At 44.6% G+C, this 23,053-nt stretch overlaps 1 protein-coding gene across 4 annotated transcripts in view; it reads left to right on the forward strand.

The window, feature by feature from the left end:
* The window catches only part of znf385a (zinc finger protein 385A), a 47,693-nt gene extending 24,932 nt beyond the window's left edge, over positions 1-22,761 (forward strand). For all 4 annotated transcript variants that reach the window (XM_055931025.1, XM_055931026.1, XM_055931028.1 and 1 more), the window contains exons 4-7: positions 12,859-13,200; positions 16,457-16,641; positions 17,083-17,175; positions 17,810-22,761. In XM_055931025.1, the coding sequence (XP_055787000.1) occupies positions 12,859-13,200; positions 16,457-16,641; positions 17,083-17,175; positions 17,810-18,079 (890 nt within the window). In that variant the 3' untranslated portion in view covers positions 18,080-22,761. The remainder of the gene's footprint in view (positions 1-12,858; positions 13,201-16,456; positions 16,642-17,082; positions 17,176-17,809) is intronic.
* Positions 22,762-23,053: the final 292 nt, after the last annotated feature.

Consider the following 23,053-nt stretch of genomic DNA (forward strand, 5'->3'; position numbering starts at 1 on the left):
CCATCTCTTTAAGGGTTAATCCGAGCATTCTGTACAAACAGCCTAGTGGTTAGAGCATTGGGCCAGTAACCGAAAGGTTGCTAGATCAAATCCCTGAGCTGACAAAGTAGAAATATCTTGTTCTGCCCTTGAACAAGGCTGCCCCTGAACTAGGCTGTCATTGTAAATAAGAATTTGTTCTTAAGGATGAGCCCCCTTTTCCCCCAATTTTCGCCTAAAATGACATACCCAATTCTAACTGCCTTGATGCAAGGATATGCATATTCTTGGTACCATTTGAAAGGAAACACTTTGAAGTTCATGGAAATGTGAAAGGAATGTAGTAGAATATAACACAATAGATCTGGTACAAGATAATACAAAGAAAAAATGTATTTTCTTTGTACCATCATCTTTGAAATGCAATAGAAAGGTCATAATGTATTATTCCAGCCCAGGAGCAATTAAGATTTTGGCCACTAGATGGCATCAGTGTATGTGCAAAGGTTTAGACTGATCCAATGAACCATTGCATTTCTGTTCAAAATGTTGAATCAAGACTGCCCAAATGTGCCGAATTTGTTTATTAATAACATTTCATGTTGTAAAATTGTGCACTCAAACAATAGCATAGTTTTCTTTCACTGTAATAGTTACTGTAAATTGGACAGTGTAGTTAGATTTTACAAGAATTTAAGCTTTCTGCCAATATCAGATATGTCTATGTCCTTGGAATTTGTTTGGTTACATACAACCTCATGCTAATTGCATTAGCCTACGTTAACTCAAGGTTAAACAAATAAATAAAAATAACAGCAGTCAAGCACCAAAGCTAACTTGCTAGCTACATCCAGACACAAATGAGAGAACAGCTCACTGAACATTACTCGCCCTAGTAGAGCTGGTTAGGCTGTTATGTTATCCAGAGCATTGGTGACTGTAACTGTGCTTCCAGTTTGTCCGTTCGTAAATTCAGAGCATTTTGCTCTCGGAGTGTTCAGAGCCCAACCTGGACGCTCTGGCCGATGAGTAGGGTTGAGCCGAACGTTCTGACCTCACAACGGCAGTCAAGCACCCAAGCTAACTGGCTAACATTGGCTAGCTTGCTAGCTACTTCCAGATATATAATGACAGAACACCCCACTTTGACCATTTTACTCGCCCTAGCAGAGCTGGTTAGGCTGTTTTCATGTTATCCAGAGCGTTGGTGACTGTAACTGTGCTGCTGGAAACAATTTAATTACACTTTTTTGCTGACGTTTACTGACACCGGCCATATTCAACGGGTTCGTAAATTCATCAGTTATTCTGCGCTCTGGCACACTCAGATGAGTCTTTTGTTAAGACATGTAGGTAGCTAGCTAGGTAAACAATGAACCATAATCCCAACTCTTGATGTTACTACCCTGCATGAATCTGCAGGTAGCTAACCAACCAGGTCCAATGTTAGCTAGCTAACATTAGGCTATAACTAGTGGCTCTGAGATACAAATTATAAGATCATACACGTTAGCTAGTGAGCCAGCCAACTAACATTAGCTAGCGAACAGTACACTAATGTCAAATAAAACAACTTTCTGTCAAAATTACAAACGTGTAATATCTGAAAATATAGATAGCTAGACTATCTTACCCGTATACATCATGGAAGGACGAGCCTCCTGTCGGATGCCATGGTTGCCCTTAGTTTGAAGATGTAATCCGGAGACAGGTGTTTTCTCCATCTCCTGAGCTATCATACTCTAATTCCACTACTTTCAAAACTCGGTTCACCAGAAAGTGGAGAGCATACATGTAACGTTAGCTAGCAAGCCAGCCAGCTAATGTTAGCTAGCTAACAGTACACTTTAACTTGACATTAGGTTATGCAGTTTTACTACTCAATACATTTTATAGAAAGCCGCGTTAGACAGGTTTACCTAGACATACTAGCTCAAATAGACAGAAGCGTGCTTTATGGCAGACCAATCCAAGCTCATCTCTCGGCATGCCCAGCCCACTCATTATCTCAGCCAATCATAGTTAGCGGAAAGGTTGAAATCTTTTTCTATGGCTAGACCAACTAGGCTCATAATTTAACAATTTTATTTGTATTTACAGCATACAAGTTTGTTATTAAGGCACATGAAATTTTACATGTTCGAGAAGGCATTTCTGCCAAAAACATATTTTGATAAAAAAAATATGTTTTTTTTGTAAGCAGGAATCAGGAGGATAAAGTTAGGGTCAGATTTGCCATATGAAGGGCAAGGGAGATTAAAGGTGATCCAACGTTTTTTCGTATCTGGTTGTACAGGTGGCTTGTTAGTAGAAATGAGGTAAGGCTGCATTCAAATCCCCTGCCACTAGGAGCATTTTGTTGTTTGCTTATGACCTTATACAGCTTGTTGAGTACGGTCTTAGTGCCAGCATCAGTTTGTGGTGGTAAATAGACAGCTACGCAAAATATAGATGAAAACTCTCTTGGTAAATAGTGTGGTCTACAGCTTTTCATTAGGTATTCTATCTCAGGCAAGCAGAACCTCAAGACTTCCTTAATATTAGAGATTGGGCCTGGTCTGGGATGAGCCGTATGTTCTTCGGCGCCGACTGTTGAAGTAGAAATCCTCATCCAAATCAAGGTTAGTGATCGCCGTTCTGATGTCCAGAAGCTCTTTTCGGTCATTGGAAACGATGGCGTGAACAATTTCGCATTGCTTGCTCTTTGAGGTTTTATGATGGGTTCTGTATAAGCATCTGCTGATGTAAAAAGAGCTTCATAAATACATTTGATTTGATTAAAACATGATGTACAAAAAAAGTTAAGATCAGCTAAAAAACACACACAATACAGCACAATTTTTACGGAGCCCGTAAAAACGCCTACTATTCCCTTCAGCGCCATTCTACTACATCCATTCTACTACATCCATTCTACTACATCCATTCTACTACATCCATTCTACTACATCCATTCTACTACATCCATTCTGCTACATCCATTCTACTACATCCATTCTGCTACATCCATTCTACTACATCCATTCTACTACATCCATTCTACTACATCCATTCTACTACATCCATTCTACTACATCCATTCTGCTACATCCATTCTACTACATCCATTCTACTACATCCATTCTACTACAACAATTCTACTACATCCATTCTACTACATCCATTCTACTACATCCATTCTACTACATCCATTCTACTACATCCATTCTGCTACATCCATTCTACTACATCCATTCTGCTACATCCATTCTACTACATCCATTCTGCTACATCCATTCTACTACATCCATTCTGCTACATCCATTCTACTACATCCATTCTACTACATCCATTCTGCTACATCCATTCTACTACATCCATTCTACTACATCCATTCTACTACATCCATTCTACTACATCCATTCTACTACATCCATTCTACTACATCCATTCTGCTACATCCATTCTACTACATCCATTCTGCCACATCCATGTTTTACTACAGTTAGTCTTATCAATCTGTAGGGAAATTAACTGACCACTGTGGGCTGAGGGAGATATGAATAGCTCTCCACAGATATGGAGGAATAACAATCACATAGGCCTTGAAGTACGTTGTTCTGGTCCTTCATGGCTCCTCTCTCTGTGTGGTCGGGTCTAACTCTGACCTTAATTGAAGGCTAGAGTCTGCTCCTCCCACATTCCCACCAGCACAGCACAGCATCAGAAAAGCACCACAGACTCTGTTTAGGCCCAGATCTCCTCTGTCACTGCTGTCCGGCTGACCCTGAGATGACAATGACAAAATGACCAACACACAGAGAGAAGCTGGACCAAAAACACAGAGAGAAGCAGAAACTCACTAAGGACTTAGAAAGCAATTCTTTGTCTCTAACTCCATTCAGAGACTAACTCCTTTTTCAAATAGCTTAGAAATACATAGTTACTCAGTCACTGCTGTCTCCCTAACCCTGAGATGACAAACACACAGATAAATGCTGGACCAAAATCTCAGCTGCAAGTAGAGACCAAGGACTTAGAAAGGGGAGCTATAATCTGGTTATAAATTCTTGCAGAACCTAGCTCCAAGTTAAAATACTTTACAAATGCATCCTTCCTTCCTCCCTTCATTGAAGTAGGCTAACAACTGATCTTGTGATCGGACATGACAGCATTAGTGAAAGCTGTATGGTGGAAACCCTTCATCCCAAACGTGTCAGTGAATACTTCAATGAAGGGAAAAAGGAAGGACTAATTTTTTATCAGAATTTGAATATGGCCTTTTGAGCAGAGACGCACGAGTATCACATTGTGGAAAGCCTCTCCTGCCAACCAGCAGGTCGATCTGAGGACAACAGCAGCGTGTATTGTTGGACCTCAAATGACGATCTGAGTTCTTTGAGTTCTTTAAAGGAATGTATTGCACTACTAATGCTGTGTTGCTTTCAAAACTATGAAAGGCTTCTACAATGCTTGTCCTGTTAAGTAGCCTGGTCCCAGATCTGTTTGTGCTGACTTGGCAACTCCTATGTCAATCCTTTGGTCATTGTCAATTTCACGTGGGGTGTTGGCAAGACGGCACAAAGATATCTGGGACCGTGCTACCTATTAAAAGCTTGACCTCAGAGAAACAAACCGGTGAATTTGCAGTTCACACAATGGCACCATAACGTGGCAGCTTTTCTTGGCCTCTTTAATTCGGTGTGTTTATAGTTATGGGTCGTGTTTTATTAGGTATTAGAGTGTGATTTGTCACACAGTCAAAATAAACTGTGGGGTCTGGGAGGAGGTAGAGGGTGCTAAGGGAGGGAGGGAGAGAGCGCGCGAGAGAGACGGCTTAGCTGTCAGACGACAGCTATTGGTATGGAAAGATCACAGCTGACATCAGTTTAATCAGTCTAATCTAATGTAATTCAGTGTTGTTGTCAGATTATTGGAGTGACAGGTTGGTTGTTAGGGATAGAGGGCAAGGTGGAGGGTGTAGCTGTTTTTCTCTTCCTCTCTTTCTCTCACTCTCTGTCGCTGGGAAGCCAGTCTCTCGCTCTCTTTCTGCCTGTCTTTCTCACTCTCGCTCTCTCTTTCTGCCTCAGTCTCTGCCATACTCTCTGGTCCCGAGTTGCTCAGTTGGTAGAGCATGTTGCCTGCAATGCCAGGGCTGTGGGTTTGATTCCCACGGGGGACCAGTACAGAGGGGGACAGAAGTATGAAGTGTATGCAGTCACTACCGTAAGTCACACTGGATAAGAGCGTCTGCTAAATGACTCGTGTAAATACTCCTCTCTCTCTTTCGGCCTCAGTCTCTGCCCATTTCCTCTGTCTCTCCACCCGGGACTTTCCATTCCCTCACTCTGTCCATCTCCGTCCCTCCCTGAATCAAACACTTCGTAATTAAATAACTGGGGCATATTCTGAATCTGGTGTTGGCATTTGATAAAGGTTGTACTGACCATTATTTCCCCAGGGAAACACAGAGCAGGTGTCATCAAACAAAGCTGAAACAATAATGTAGAAACTGATAAAGGACAGGGACCAACAGACATCATACGGTGTTATAACTCCTAACTGAAGGGCTCTGCCTTTCTTCTTCCTAAGTTTGTTTCATATCTTTCTCGTGGCTTTGTTTCCACTTACCCCCAAGAACTAAAGCCATTTCCACGCTACTGAGTCAAACAGAGCCGAGACAAATTGAGCTGTACTGGACTGGCCTGCGTACACATTCCACCATACTTGAAAGGACAATGTGAAAATGAAATACCTCAGCCAACCTAGTACAGTTTGGGTCGCCACAATAGTGAAACATGTTTATGAGGGCAGACTCTCTGGCAGTCTCTCTGCCTCACAGGGTGATCTGTCGCCTGCAGTCCTTCAGTCACACAGCCCTCTGCCCAGTCATGTCAGAACTCCTAATTGAGGGTGAGGGGCTTAACATTCTGATGTGGCTGCCTTTCTTCATCCCAAGGGTGTTTTCATATCGCTCTTGTGACTTTAACCCATCACTAGAACCATGAGACATCATATGGTGTTGTGACAGAAGGACTGGACATTCTGAAGGGGTCTAATGGGTGACCACATAGCTCTAAAGGGGACTAAAACCAAACCAAGCTGTACTGATCTGGCCTGGTTATACACCCACCATAGTTTCTAGAACTGTGGGTCGGCACAATACTGCAACAAGGTCTTAAGAGGCCAGTCTGACCGTCTATATAGCCTACAGCCTTGCAGTCACAGAGGTTTCAGTGTCCAACTCCACTCCAGCCTCAATTAATGAGGCTCTGAGAGAATTCCAGAGGGAAGCAGAGTCAAAACAAGCCTACCATGATCTAAATGTGAAAGCAGATACATGTGAAAGAATGCATTTTTCCATCCAAGACTCTTTCTTGTGACCCTGGAAGCCCAGCCATCTCCCTGAATGTCAGTGAGTGTGTGTGTCTCTCTCTCTCTCTCTCCCTAGCTGCGATTGTGTGTGCATGTGTGTATCCCAGTGCACTCAGTGTTTGATGCTGTCTCACAATACCAGTTTCACAACATCAGTTCCATGGATGGGGACATCCAGGGCCTGTGAGGGCCAGCAGCTGTGGTCCCAGCTGGGGTATGTAGCAGTTGGAGGAGCCTTGTCTGGAGGATGAAGAATGGGTGGGTGGGTCTAGCTGGGCGGTCACTGTAGTTCACATAGTGGGGTCCATAAGATAACATACACACATGCTACGCAAAGACACACACATAGGCACGTACAAATACACACAGATGCACTCGTGTGAAAACACACACACAGACACTGTGGGCTGTGGTCAGGGAGGGTGAGAGGAGAGGAAAATAATTCCCATGCTTGAGCAGAACTTGGCTACTACCATGCAGTTCCGTGTGATGGTCGATGCAGATTGTTTTACTGTGTAAAATCTGTTTGTTTGGTCTGATTTTCAGACGTTACAGTTCCGTGTGATGGTCGATGCAGATTGTTTTACTGTGTAAAATCTGTTTGTTTGGTCTGATTTTCAGACTTTACAGTTCTGTTTCCTCTACTGGACTTTGAGATATGACTATTGAACCTCAGTTATCAATTAATGTGCAATGTGTTCTATTGAAATATATAATATATTGAAGGTTGAGTATCTTTTCTGAGAATTTCATGGAAGTGTGCTAATAATAGACATTCCAGTTGAGATATTTGTTTGAGATGGATTATATGGGCTTGTTACTGTACTGTACATAGATCAGTTACTGGCCCTTGGGGGACTGTGAAGGAAAAGCCTGGGGCTGAGTTGTGGTCAGTGGTTCTCCAGAGAGAAGGTCTTTAGCTCTCTGGGGTTTGGAAGAGAGCAGACGGGTTTGGCTGGGCCTGTACTATACAGGGACAAGAAGAGGCCAAGCCGTGGCCCTCCTCCTCCTCCTTCTTCCTCCTACTTCTTCTCTGACTCCCCTCCCTCCCTCTCTAATGAAGGCCCTAGTAAGCCACCCGCCAAGCTGCGCCCAGTGTGCTTACAGTGTGCTTAATCCACACACCCAAGGTTATTTAAAGAGATGACTTTCATTTGAGGGCTATAGTTACATTACTGCATGCATACTGTAGAGTAGTGTTGAATAACAGGAAGTTGATCTGGATCTCATACACTACTCACATAAACTATACACGGCTACCAATCACTGCAATATCCTAATGTGATGTTGGTTGTAAAACGGAAGAGTTGAACTGTAGTCTATAACTTTTACCCCCCACACCGCACAGCAGAAATGTTTATTTGCTAGTGTAAGTCGACAGCTCTTCCACCCAGGCTGAGTGACGCTTGGGAGCCTGCGTGTGTATCTGAGTCATAGTTAATACGGAGTCCAGGAGGAGAGGAGAAGGCACCATGCTGCATTATAAATGATGCTGAGTGCTCGTTAGAACAGTGTTGGGTTTCTCCATTCATGAATCATTAACGCTAGAATCCTTAGTTGCTACATCCATTTTTGGACTTATAAATTAATCATATACACTAAGTATACCAAGCATTAGGAGCACCTTCCTCCCCATACTCAACAGTTTGCCGTGTGTATCAAGAATGGACCACCACCCAAAGGACATCCAGCCAACTTGACACAATTGTGGGGAGCATTGGAGCCCCCCCCCCCCCCCCCCCCCCCACTCCCTTTTGCCCTCAGAGTAGCCTCGATTTGTCAGGGCATGGACTCTGAGTATTGACTCCTGTAACACAGCCAGGGAGGAGAGGGCTGGAGGGGAACCACACACAAGGGGTACACCCTACCTCTGACCCTGTACACAGGCCCCTTATCTCCTCCTGTAAACATAACACCTGACCACTCGAAGGGGGTACACCTTATCCCAGAACACCCCCCTGGTTACTGGCAGTACCATAACTAGCCAGCACTATGCGCATGTGTTCAAACAGTGTACTGTAGCTACCAAAGAGATCAAATGTTTTATTTCATCAGCTACTTTCTCTGAGTTTGTAACTAACATTTGATGCTTTATTTATTAGTGTCACTCCCTGACCTTAGAGATCCTTTAAATTCTCTATTTGGTTAGGTCAGGGTGTGACTAGGGCGGGCAATCTATGTTTTCTATTTCTTTGTTGGCCGGGTATGGTTCCCAATCAGAGGCAGCTGTCTATCGTTGTCTCTGATTGGGGATCATACTTAGGCAGCTTTTTCCCACCTGTAGTTTGTGGGATCTTGTTTTGGTACTGTGCTGTTTAGCCCTACTAAACTTTATGTTTCGTTTCTATTTGATGTTTTTCGGTGTTCATTGAATAAAGTAAGATGTACGCCCCCGACGCTGCACCTTGGTCCATTCATTCAGACGAACGTGACAATTTATATTTAAAAATGTGGTATTGGTATGCTTTTTGTCTAGGGTTTTGGCTCATATGTGTTGAATTTATTGTTAGTGAACATTTATTAATTTGTTTTGTGCTTCCAGGACAATGGCGCTAGTTTAGCACATGGTTTTTAAAAGCATTTTTGGATGAGGCAGTAGTCCCCCTTGAGCAACTTTTACTATGTTATTGGAAACACATCTCTTTGGTTCTCCCTCCGCATTAAATTGTAATGACCTTTAAACAAAGGTAACTTTTTTTTTTTTAAATAAGAAAAAAATAAGGCAGCTATACATGTTTTTTCCTTAACATAAGCCATCTCTATCCCTACTTCTTCCTCTTTCCCTATCACTTCTTATCTTGTCTTTTATCCAGCTATCGGCCAATCATCCCTCTCTTTCTTCCATTCCTGTCTGTATTCCCATATAGAGAGCCAGCTACAGGGTGGATTGATGGTACACGTCTGGTATCTTCTAACGCATCAGAGGATAATGGAGGCCTATCTGATTAACCATCCCCCCTGGTCTCAGCTGTCTAGCCCACACCATCCTCACTCTTTAATTATCATGCTGAATAACAACATTATTATACTGAGGACAACTTTAAAGCATCTGGTTGTAGTTTGTAGTCGGTGTGTGTGTATGTGGGTGCGTGTGCACCTGTGTTATTTTCTCTATTGGCCTTTTAAATTGGAGGTATCCATCTGTAATTGGAGGTATCCATCTGTAATTGGAGGTATCCATCTGTAATTGGAGGTATCCATCTGTAATTGGAGTTATCCATCTGTAATTTGAGTTATCCATCTGTAATTGGAGTTATCCATCTGTAATTTGAGTTATCCATCTGTAATTGGAGTTATCCATCTGTAATTTGAGTCATCCATCTGTAATTGGAGGTATCCATCTGTAATTGGAGTTATCCATCTGTAATTGGAGGTATCCATCTGTAATTGGAGTTATCCATCTGTAATTGGAGGTATCCATCTGTAATTGGGAAAAGCCTGATCAATTGAGGATCCAATTCTTTTTTCTGGAGGCTGGGAATCAATGCGAAATGTCTGCCGAAACATGTTTGAAACATGAAAAGCTGAGCCGAGTTTGAGGGGGTAAACCATAGGAATCAAATTCAATACCCAAAGGTCAATCAAAGACATAGATACATTGGTATTACAATGCATAAACAATAAAGACATTCATGTTAAAAGCACTAGTGGAATCCATTGCATTATATACATTTAGGTTTCATAAATCAAATGGAATGTATTCTAAAACATACTGAATGCTGATACCTAGTTGAACTCGGTGTCAGGGGGGAACCACCCGAAGGAGTGACTGTGGTGAATAAGCAGGAAGCCTATTGAAATGATGCATTGAAATGAAAGTTCTTAACAGCATAGCTCTCCTCCAGCCCATAGAGGATCATGAAATCCCCTATTACGATCTCTCATCCCCTCCTCCCTCCTTCTCTCTTTAGCCTAACATGAACCACATGCAGGATGCTATGGGATCAACTTCAATACTATTCCATGAGGCACGGTCGGAGGCCAGCGCACTTCCATCGGCGTGCTGACGTACTGTGGTGGTGTGTGTGTGTGTGTGTGTGTGTGTGTGTGTGTGTGTGTGTGTGTGTGTGTGTGTGTGTGTGTGTGTGTGTGTGTGTGTGTGTGTGTGTGTGTGTGTGTGTGTGTGTGTGTGTGTGTGTGTGTGTGTACTTGCGAGAGATCTGACAGAAGGGGGTACGAGGAGTGTGTTTAAGAGCCTGTGTATGTACATGTCTGTAGGCGCTTGTGTGTGAGCGTGCACGTGCGTGTTTTATGTGTTGTCATTTTCTAGAACAATCTAAGAGGGTAAAGTTCAGCTTTACGATCACACCCTCTCTCCTTCCTCTGCTCTGATGTTGCTAGCGGTTAGAGCGTTGGGCCAGTAATCCAAAGGTCGCTAGTTTTAATACCGGAGCCGACAAGGTCAACAATCTGCCGAGGTGCCCTTGAGCAAGGCACTTAACGCTCATTTGCTCCAGGGGTGCAGTACTACTATGGCTGACCCTGTAAAACAACACATTTCACTGCACCTATTTATGTGACAACAAAACATTATTTGTATTAATATTTTATATATATATATTTTTTTGTATGAACCCTCCCCTCCCAGCCGTGAACACCACTCACCCATCACCCCACACACCCCCGACACACCCATCACCCTGCTCTTTGATGCAGCCACGCTTTTTGTTCAAGATTGACTTCGAAATTGGACGTCTATCCATCCGTCCTGATGTCCAATGCCACTCCAACATTGCTCATCTTAATATTTATATATTTCTTAATTCCATTCTTTTACTTTTAGATTTGTGTGTATGGTTGTGAATTGTTAGACACTACTGCATTGTTGGAGCTAGGAACACAAGCACTTCGCCACACCTGCAATAACATCCGCTAAATATGTGTGACAAATAAAATTGTATTTTATTTTGATTTGATTTGAAGACATCGGGAAATCCATTCAAAGATGGCTACTAGGGGCAACATGAGCACCATTCAAGAAGGCTTGGGTGTAATCCCATGACTTTGGATCAGAAGGAGGTGTGTCGATCCCATGTTTTTCTTAACCCTATCCCACACCGTAACCCTTACCTTAACCATTCGGGATAACGCTAAACTTAGCCCTTCATTTTGAAATTTGAGGTTTGGAGAAACGTGGATAAACGTCTAACTCCGCAGTGAGACTGTGAGAGCTTGTTGAGGAGGCGGAGTAATCCTGAAAGGAAATTGAGCAGTTAAAGTCAATATTTGTGTTCTTCCCAAAAATAGTCCACCCTAGCCCCTTTAAGACCCATAATCCCACAGGGCTTTCATTCCCGTCCGACCCCCCCCCCCCCCCCCCTCCCCCCACCTGCAGCCTGCAGCTACATCCTGTGGTCGGTGGTTGTGTGTGTGTGTGTCCTGTGGTGGCAGGGGTGGCAATGGTGACAATGTTGGTGGTGAAGGAGAGTTTGGTGCCCCAACTGAGGGGGGCCTGTGGGGCGGAGGGCAGAACTCTGAATTGCACCCCACCCACCCAAAGTTAGGGGGTCTTTATGGAACACCATCAAGTGGCTTGTCGGGTGAATACCAGATGCATTGCAGCATGGGAGTGGCTGACCAGAAACATGTGTGTACTAGATGTACATCTGTGGGAGAGAGAGAGAGAGAGAGAGATCAAGTGTGTGTATGTGTGTGGGAGGAATAATGTGTGCCCTAGCATGAGTGTGTGTGTGTTTTGTGTTTGCAATGTTTTCCGTGGAACCCCTTTTCAAAACATACTTGTGCCACTTTCCCCCTGCTCCATCTCATTCTCAGCCAACAATAACAGGTGAAAAAACATCCATCCACTGCCAAGGGAGTATCTGTTTCCCATTTCTATCTCCTCTTCTTTCCTCTGAAACATTTTAATAAGATGAGACCAGGGGTGAGGGCCCTACGGGCCCTGGCCAAAAGCAGTGCACTAGAAAGTGAATATGGTGCCATTTGGGAAGCAATCCACATCACTGAGAGGAGAGGAAAACTCGGCCACCTCAGAAGACCAAACATTGTGGTTTCTGTTCTGTCCCCAGATATTCATATATTCACTATATATTGTATATGCCATGTGTTTATATACTAGTATGTATACGTACATAGTTGGTTCTGTCCCTGGTTCCCCGCCTGCTTGGTCAAATCCTCCCTATGGGTTATTGCTGTAGTACAGATTAAAAGGAAGGAACCGTTCACAATTATAAGGTCGTACTGAATACTAAAATACTTCCCCAAGGCAGGCCAGTGTTTATCTTTTGGAATCCTTTACTTTAGTGAGATAAAATGGGGTTTGTGTGATCTTTGAACCAGCCAGTGGGTTGTAGTTGAAGTGGCCTCTGGCTTGGGTTGGGATGTGTTTGGTTATATGGTAAAAGAAAACACTTGACTTTGCTTCACCTCATACACACTTGAACAGCATCGTGGAAGTCTATTGTAAACACGTTATAGTTTCAGTCACATGCTTTACTCATTTTTTGTTTTGTTAACACTGCATTTTATTTGACAATGATTTCCCTTTGTGTTTCCTCTTTATAGACGAACCGCGCCCTCTGCGGTCACAGTTTAATGGGGGACCTCTGCTGGCCCTGCCTCCCCTCTCCACCTCTCCCACCACCGACTCCCCCCTTGACCCCTCTGTGTGTCCCATGATGACCTCCCCCACCCTCACTCCTCCTCCTCTGCTCCCCCAATCCTCTGACTCTCCCCTGAATTTCGGCACCACCAACCCAGACCAGAGTGGTGGTCCAGTGGCCCTTGTTGCTCCCGGGGCCCCGGCCGGCCCAGAGACAGAAGAGGACAAAGCTAAGAAACTCCTCTACTGCTCACTCTGCAAAGTAGCCGTCAACTCCCTTTCACAGCTGGAGGCTCACAACAAAGGTACGTAAATATACGTATGGACAGTGACATCTTCAGGTTACTAATCTCGGAGAGGACACGTGGCAGTCCTCTGAATAGTCAGTACTTAATGGAGAATTCCTTACCAACAGACTTGGGCTAATATAGTGTTTGTTTTCTTTCAAATACTTTGAGAGCTTGAGATTTAGCCTGTGTGGAGTGCCAGATGAAATAATGAAAGATTTAAACTCAGATCGAATCTCCTCTACCCATCTGCCTGGCCTGCGTCACCCTCATCAACACCACCATTTTCATTTCATCCAGCACTTAGGGAAAATAAAATCCAAAAGGGGTAAGAGTTTCAAGTTCAAACACAGATGAGGGTGCTTCTATAACAAAAGTATCTTGATGACCAAATAAAGACTCTAGTCAAGCATAACCTCTACAACCAGAAACGTCCTTCCCAAATGGTTTTACTGTAGTGTCTGATCCAACATGCCCCTAGTAGCATATTTCTCCTCTTCTTCCTTCCTGTTTCTACACGTCCTCTATCACCCAGCCAGCGTAGCCGACATAGTCCAGTGACAGTACAAATAAGTCTTGATAATAATTCTATGAAGTTATTGAGTCTCCCACTCAAACATTCATGATGTATCTTGTGATATTGTAAGCGGATGCAGCAGAAAGCTGGTGTCTGTTGCCTCAGGCATTCAGCCTGAATAGGAAGCCGAGAAAGTCCTGTTAATGCTGGTAGATGAGGCCCTCTTAATGCTCCACCACTGGAGGAGTTTCTTTAAGCCTGTAAAACCACAAAGCTGTTATGAGGCCAGACCTGGGTTCAAATAGTATTTGTTTCCTCTCAACTCCATTCGGGCTCAACCTTCCACTCAGTCTCAGTGGCTTTGTTTTAAACCGGGGAAGCAGTTAACTTGCCCTCACTCCCTCTGTGTTCTGATTCATGTCACACACACACACACACACACACACACACACACACACACACACACACACACACACACACACACACACACACACACACACACACACACACACACACACACACACACACACACACACACACACACACACACACACACACACACACACACACACACACATACACACACCCACTACATTTCACCATTACCACGCCACAGCAGTAAGGCAGTGTTGTTAAGGGAATGAGAATAGCCTTGGTCTACCAGCCAGCCACACATGATAATACACATCAATGAACAGCTTAATGTAGATTAAGTGTCCACCAATGGAGAAATAATCACTGATATCATTAGAGTAACCTCTGGAAGGCTTTTTGTAATAGATGTTTGATTGAGCCCCAGGGGCAGGACACAGAGATGAAGGAAAAAGACAAGATTGCTAGTTGATCGTGTAACAGAGGGCTCCCTCTCATCTCTTACAGTATGCATGTGCACTCAAGCACTAATTAAGTACGTACATGCAAACTCCCACAAAGATCATTTACGCTACACAGGCAGATATGAAACAATCAGAGATAAACAAAGACACTCAGATGTGTGTGTGACAGTGCCTGCAGTTCAATCTGGGCAGAGTAACAGCCCAAATCAACACACAGTCTGGAAGCAATATTCTCTCTTTCCCTAAATAATACTCAAACGTTACAGAGTCCAAAATAAAAAACACTTGTTGCACAGACAGAGAGACAGACAGTGTGTCTAGCGGTGCGACGAACATTACATCCAGAGAGGAGAGGTCAAGGTTATGGATGGAAGTGTATTCAACCGTAATCATACGTTTATACAATGGTTTCCTTTCTGTGTTTTTGTCTATTTTCATGTTTAGAAACGTCTCCTGTCTGTTTGCGTAGTGCTTTAGTTAATTGTAAACATGAGTCGAGCTCGACTCGCAGAGCACAAGTGAAAAACACCCCGAGGGGGTTCGTCCATTGTCGGCCCGGAATAGAACAAAGGCAGTAACAAAAGTGCACATTTTTGTCCACACGTGAAATCAGTCATTCCAGACATCGCCCCCCCCCCCCCCCCCCCCCTCCCCCCCGACCTCCCCCACTCCCCATGTTCTCCTGCTGTAACCTCTAACTCACTTCTCAAAGCTCAAAGATTTGGTAGAACAAGTTAAAGCCTAGCCCCAAATGGCACCCTTCCCCTTATATAGTGCTCTACATTTGACCAGGGCCCATAGGGAATAGGGTGCCATTTGGGACATACATAAACCTCTCAGTCAGACTCAGTGCAACCAGACTGCTTGGGGGTTTAGGATTGGGGCGGAGGGGGGAGGGGGGAGGACAGCGGGGGAGGAAGGAGTGGAGGCAGGGGCGGCAGAGGGTAGGACATGACTGGAATTTTTTCAACCAAGAGCAAAACATGCAATTAATTATAGGGACTATTTTGGCACAACGTCGTCAGTGCTGTCTGTCTGTGTAATCCTAACCATTCAAAAAATGTGAACACTCATATTTCTGCTCATGAGAGGCAGCTCACAGAACATACTGCACCATGCTCTTCCATTCTTTCAAGACCAAAAGCAGTTGACCTGGCTACGCACGAGTCGACTTCAATTTATAGATGTTGTTCTAGACAGTTGACCCCTGTAAGACATTCTTACAACCACCCACATGACCTCTCAGTCAAGCTAACCCTGACCCAGAACATTGAATTAGCTACCCTAACAGAACAGAGAGATCTAAAGATGTGTTTCAGTTCGGTGCCAACGTCAACGCTAACACTGCAGAGATTCTGAAAAACACCATCTTAAGTTACTTCCATAACTAACACTTCTGTAGACGACCAGCGTTGCCTTATCACTGTGGCCCTCTAGTGGTGAATATATTACACTACACCTCCCAGTCCCATTCCACTAACTGAACGTGTGCTGAGTTAGAGATGATGATGATACGTTCCAGACAGTCCATTAGGCTGGCTCTCTCGTTGTCATATTCTCCTTCACCATATGCTGTTCTGTGGTATGAGGGAAAGGATTCCAGATATACATGGGTGACGAGCTCTAGCAATTGAGATGGGGTTAGCATGAGCCATATAAGAGTTCAGCATAGCGTACATGTTAGTGTTTTTGGGGGTGATGTCATCCTGAACTAAAGACTTATTTTTGTGTCTTGACCAATCCTTTATGGGATCGTTAGACACAATTTTCTTTATGTCAATTAAAGAACACGTGTGTGTGTGTGTGTGTGCGTGCGTGCGTGTGTGTGTGTGTGTGTGTGTGTGTGTGTGTGTGTGTGTGTGTGTGTGTGTGTGTGTGTGTGTGTGTGTGTGTGTGTGTGTGTGTGTGTGTGTGTGTGTAGGTACCAAACACAAAACTATCCTGGAGGCTCGCAGTGGGCTGGGTCCCATTAAGGCGTACCCTCGACTGGGCCCCAAACTCCCGGGGGAGCTGGGAGGGGGGCCGCTGGACCCCAACACTCAGGAACGCACCTTCCACTGTGAGATTTGCAACGTGCGGGTCAACTCTGAACTGCAGCTCAAGCAGGTGAGAGAGATGGAAAGAAAGGGGGGACAACATACTGCATCTTTTCTTTCCTCTTAATCTCCTAGAGACTACTGCTTTTGTTAACCTATCATTTGTACCTTATATATTGCAGTTAGGCTCCTTAGTCCAGGGCTCAACTAGTTCAAATTCGCTAAACCCTTCCTTGTAAGCTCCACCATTACCCTGATTATACCTATTCAGATCTGCAAACGTTGAAGGGTTAGGGAGTTAGGGAGTAGTTTGGGACCGGCTGTTAGAGAATTCAAGAGGTCAGAGTTCAACCCTACCTGTCTGTCTGGCTGGCTGGCTGGCTGCTGTCTAACACTGCACCCTGTCTTTCTCTCGCTCTCTCTACTAATCTCTCTCTCTCCCTCTCTCTCGCTCTCTCTCTCTCCTAATCTCTCTCCCTCTCTCTCGCTCTCTCGCTCTCTCGCCCTGCAGCACATATCTAGTCGAAGGCACCGGGACGGAGTGGCAGGGAAACCCAACCCACTTCTCAGCCGACACAAGAAGCACAGGGGAGCTGACCTCACGGTAACTTTTCACCTCTACGACCACTATCGTGCCAGGGCTAGATCAGATTAACAATCAGCGCGTTTGACTGGATCAGCCTAGTATTCATTTGGGACGTGAGGGGGATGGTAGATCAGTGATTCTGTGAAGTTCAAACTGCAATGTCGTCTATCTCAAACATGCACACAGTTAATTAACGAGAGGAGGTTTGGCTGTCTCCTGAGTAGCCAGTACTTAATGGTAAAGTAGATTCAGAGGAGGCTGCTGGGAGGAGATGTAGGAGGACGAGCTCATTGTCATGGCTGGAATGGAATCAATTGAATGGTACCAAACAAATAAAGACAGCGTGTTTGTCTCCGTTCCATTAATTCCATTCCAGCCATTACAATTAGCCCGTTCTCCTACAGCTCCTCCCATGAGCCTCCTCTGAGTAGATTCCTTACCAAAGCGCTGAAGATCCATTTTGTAGCTTGTTGGAAACATAGTTTGATCAGAAACCTCTGTGTTATGAGATCAAAGAGGTTCAAACAGAAATGGAATTTCTATATAAATTCCCCTGAATCCCTTGTGTTCACCTTCTGCCACTAAACATTGTATCCGTCTCTCTCTCCCTCCCTCTCTTTCTCCCTCGCTCTCTGCCTCTCTCTCCCCTCAGTCCTCTCTGACCTTCTCTAAGGATCTCTCCAAATGTTTGGGCGCTGGGCTCTTGCCCAGTCCCCTGGCGGTCGCCGCAGCGATGGCCGCCGCCGCTTCCTCAAACCACCAATTGGCTCAGCTTCGCGCCGCAGCGTCTTCCGTCCACCACCCCTCACATCACCACCACCACCACCTATTACAGGGCCCGCCTCTCAGCCACGCCATCCTAAGACCCGCCCCTGGACCCATGCGTACCTCCCACGGGCCAATCCTCTTCTCTCCTTACTGACTCCACCCCCCTCCACCTCGGCCAGTCAGGAGCAGCCACTCCAAAAGCACACTGTGAAGAAAATAATCAACATAAACGACAAACAGCAATTGATAGGTTAAACAAATCATCGGTGAACAAATCAAACGTAAAAAACATCTAGAGGAGTAGAAAAGAAAGGGAAGAGGGCACCCTGACCTGAAACTCTCCCTCCATCTCATAGACGTGTGACTGCGAGTGATCGACTGATGGAGAGAGAGAGCGAGAGAGAGAGAGAGAGAGAGAGAGTGATAGGAGGAGCGATACACAGTATGCATTGGATAGACTCCCCTGTTCTCTCACCTCCCCACCCCCTCTCCCCCACACACTGTGAGATCCATCACTGCATATAGCGATAGAACAAACTGATGAGACTGATTGCACACACACACACACACACACACACACACACACACACACACACACACACACACACACACACACACACACACACACACACACACACACACACACACACACACACACACACACACACACACACACACACACACACACACACACACACACACACACACACACACACACACACACGTCTACACACCCCTCCACTGCAGCTAACTATTCCAGTGCAGTATGTGCCGGGCCACACCATAAGTATGTATTGTTTCCTCATCATTCTGGTCTAACGTGTACTTAATGTACTATTCACCTCCACCTCCTCATATGCACCTCCAAACCAAGAGAATATTGTTACTATAGTATGCCAGTACAGTAGGCTAGCTGCTTTTCAGTGGTCTTCTTCTTCGCTATTATAAACGTGTGTAGCCATGTATAAGTATAGCAATATTCCACAATACTGTAAATTTCTCCTCCCGCTCTCGGGGGCACAAACGAAACAGGCAACCTTGTTCCTCATTTGTGGTTGACCCCTAGGTTCTCTTCCTATTGGTGGACCTATAGGTCCTTGTTAGAGTATTACTGTGGGTGACAACAGGATTGTGATGGTCACGTCTTGATGTGTGAAGCGTGGGGGTGGGGCAGAGGAGAGAAGAGAACAGGACTGTAAAGGTGATTGTGAAAAAAGGTGCTATCTAGAACCTAAAAGGCTTCTTTGGCTGTCCCCGTAGGAGAACGCTTTGAGGAACCCTTTTTGGTTCCACGTAGAACATTTTCCACAGAGGGTTCTACATGGAACCCAAAAGAGTTCCTCTGGAACCAAAAAGGGTTCTCCTACGGGGACAGAGTGTAGGGTGATTATGGGGGAGAGAAAGGAGAGCGGGGTAAGAGAGGAGAGGGGAACAGGACTCTATGGCACTTGTGGCAGGGCTAGGTGAGAGGACGACCAGCGTGGGTCACTGGATATCTAGACCCAGGGGCACTGTGGAGGAGGCGGAGACACGCTGGCGTTTGAAAATAGATTGTAACAACAAAGATGGCTGCGGGGGGGGAGTGTGTCAACCACCATAACGATCACAGCTAAACCTCTCCTCAGGATAGGAGAGCGCGAGAACAGAGAGAGAGGAGCTAGAGCAGAGGAGGCATGCGCTGGTTCATACTGCACCTTTAACACAGTAACCTGGAACCTTGCCATATACTCTAACTGGTATTGCAGCATCTACTACTCATTGAGACCGCAATGTCATTCTTAGTCCTCAAAGTACAACATGAGAGTCTGTTCTTGTTTGTGTGTGTCCCTGAGAGCGTGCGGAGAGAATGATTTGTGTATCTGCGATAAAGCACAGGATTCCGTATTCCATCCACCTATGCAACCCCCCCCCCCCCCCCCCCCCCCCCCCCCATACAGTGTGGGTGGTGTGACCAGTGTACAGTATCTCTACGTAGAGTATCTCCCTGTATGTCTCTCTGTCCTTCTCTCTGTGTGGGGCCTGTAGTTCTGGGGTCCGGAAGGGTCGGGGTCTTCTCTTATGCATCACTGGATCGGCTTGGATCGACCCCCCCCCCTCTCTCATCCTCTTCCACCCGGAGGGTTGGTTTAAGGCTACATAAGGGCAACAATGGGACCGCCTACTTCCAAACGATCTCTACCAGATCCCCCGAGAGAGACAAAGAGCGAGAGCGACACAGCGAGATGGAGGGAGAGAGAGAGAGAAGACACTGAACTTAAGTGACAACCACCCCGGAGCACTAGCACAACAAGGTCACACATAGTGTATTTAGGACAGGCCTGGGAAACCCTGCCCAGCCCTCTTTATTTTTGACTTCCACGCCTTCCTGTCTTTAAATGGAAAGCCATGCAATGCTATGTGTATTATTTTACCATGACTGATCAATGTTTTGTTCTGTTGTGTTTTGGGTTGGTTGGTTCATTTTCATAGTTACCTACACAATTATAGTATATGTGCAAATAATAATAAATAAAAAAATACAAACATTCTATTTAGGAGGGAATGGTTGGAGACGGGTGGAAGTGAGAAGGATGGAATATTTAGGAGTTGGTAAGATACCTGATGCAGAGACTGAGCTGTCCACCTACAGTAGGCTAACTGAACTGAGACTTAGACGAAGAGAAGCCTGCCCTGTTGAACACTGCTATAGCACTGGGCCGTGTTCACGGCGGCCACAAAACAGAGGAAAACTAGCCGAAACAGAACTGAACAGGGTGGTACTTCCTGAACTCGTCCAATAAGAAACGCCTGCGTTCGTTTTTCTGTTGCGAAAAGTGCCCTAATGAACACCACCCAAACGGAGATGTACACTGCCCTTCCAGCGAGAAGCAATGTGTTCTAATGTCTTACCTTTGATCGGAGAGTTAACTTGTTGTTGTTAAGCGTAAACAATGTGTTGTACACTACAGGGTAATGTACAGTGAACTCTGGGTCCTAGATGTGCTTAAATGCATTTTGTCCTGGTCAGGTCACATGGTCGAGCCACGTAGTCAGTGTAAAACTCCTGGTCCTATGAATGGGAAACGTGCCTGATAATAGGCCTTTTATGTTCGTCCACAGAGGAGGTGACCTGCAGAGGGTACAGTAGAGAAGCCCAATACTAATGGACCCCTAGACCCTATGCACTTGCAGCGATCTCAGCGGATTGGACACAACAATGCCATCTAGTCAATCAGTCGGACAGATTGCGCTACTACCATATGGCGTATCTAATCATCTTAAGATTTCTTCAAGTGCATAGGTTGAAGGGTCTAGAGGTCGATTTGGGACAGGGCCGGAAGAGGGACAATAAAGAAGCGGTTTAGGGAGGGCCATTAATATTAAAGGGGTCTAATCCAACGGTAATTATGGCTGTGGTCCAATTCTCTAACCTTCTACCCAAGTGTGCAATCCTACACCCACCCTCATGGATTTAAAATTGACTGGTGTAAGGAATATGGCGTAAATCATGCTTGCAAAAATCCAATCCAATGAAAAAGTGTACACTTATGGGTGAAAGAGAGATAATTGGAAAGCAGACAATCTCTGCTTGGGGAACGGTACGTACACGCCAGGTAGCGACCTGGCATTAAAGTTGATCTGACAAGATGTTTTCATTTAGTTTGGACTTTTGTGTTTTTGTTGCGTTGTGTTTCATTTTCGTGTGTGAGAAATAAGGTTGAGTATTGAGTAATAAATCCTGATATGACAGAATATATGATTATATCAATGCCATTATGTAAGAGCTGACTCAGTCAGTTTATCCACCAATGTGCTCTTTTGGTTAACTTGATCTTAATCCTGATCTTAAACTTGATCTTGACTTGGTGGAGATGATTTCATTTGTGGTGAAGTTAAAAAGTGTACTTGGAGTAGTGCTCTTGTTCATGTTGGTGTGTATCATTATGTCTACCTCCCAAATGGTACACTAAGCCCATCGCGCTCTGGTCAAAAGTAATGCACTATAAATAGGGAATAGGGTGCCATTTCAGATGCACCCTGTGTAATATTGTGTGTGTTGAGACCTGCTCTCCCCACTCCCCACCAATCAGAGACCAGAGAAGCCATGGCTGGAACAGAAGTGGCCTATCACGATACAGGAGACAAACCTTAACCCGCCCACGCAGGCACAGACGTTAGAGATTCTTGATATAAGGTTGACAAAGCATCAAACATTATTAACAACCATGACCCAACCGATCAGTTCAAAGTGTTTGATTCTGTCGCTGTTAGATCCATGAAGTAGAAATTCACATATATGTTCATATCGTAGTCACCTCAAATGGTACGTACATCCTCATGTATTATTCAAACTGTTGAACACATTTTCTGAGCAGGTGTCCTGGTAGCTGTGTGTAGGCTCTTAGCCTTATTCCATCCTTATTAATCACCAGAGGCAGAGAATGCTGCCCAAATGCCACCCTATTCACTCTGTACTGCCCTGGTCAAAAGTAGTGCACTTTATAGGGAATAGGGTGCCATTTGGAAAACATCCAGAGAAAGATAAAGATGGAGACACTTTGGTGAAACCGTGTCTTGCCAATAAAGTAATTTTTTTGAATTTCATTGTCAGAGGGGACAAGTAAGAGTTTGTATGTCGAATTGTAGCAATACCCAACTCATACTGGCTACTCTTGTTTATTGCAATAATACAAAAAATGAGCCAATAAAATACATATGTGAGTAAAATATTATAAATGTCATTTTAAACAAAAAAATATACTTTATGAAAATGCTATTGGTGTCTGTCGAGAGAAACTAATGGTGAAAAAAAGAAAATCAATGTCAATAAATCAATAAACTGAAGAAGGAAACCTCCGCAGCTTCCTTGTGTGAGTCAAAGCAGTCCCCGTGTTCAAAAGACACAAGGCTCCACCTTAACTTCAACTGTTTTAATAGCAAATACTCAGCGGGAGATACATACCTTTGGGCCAGGGTCAAACGTATTGCAATATATAGAGCCGGACATAGACACAGTATATCAGGCATGATATACAATGAATGTCATCACACGTAATTGACCAGCTCACCAGCACTGCAATTATATCCTTAATACATGTCGGCTCCGCCATTTCACCATCAATAGAGCCGTATATTTAGATCTAAATAA

This window comes from Salvelinus fontinalis, chromosome 8 (assembly GCF_029448725.1).
Source record: "Salvelinus fontinalis isolate EN_2023a chromosome 8, ASM2944872v1, whole genome shotgun sequence".
Lineage (NCBI taxonomy): Eukaryota > Metazoa > Chordata > Actinopteri > Salmoniformes > Salmonidae > Salvelinus > Salvelinus fontinalis.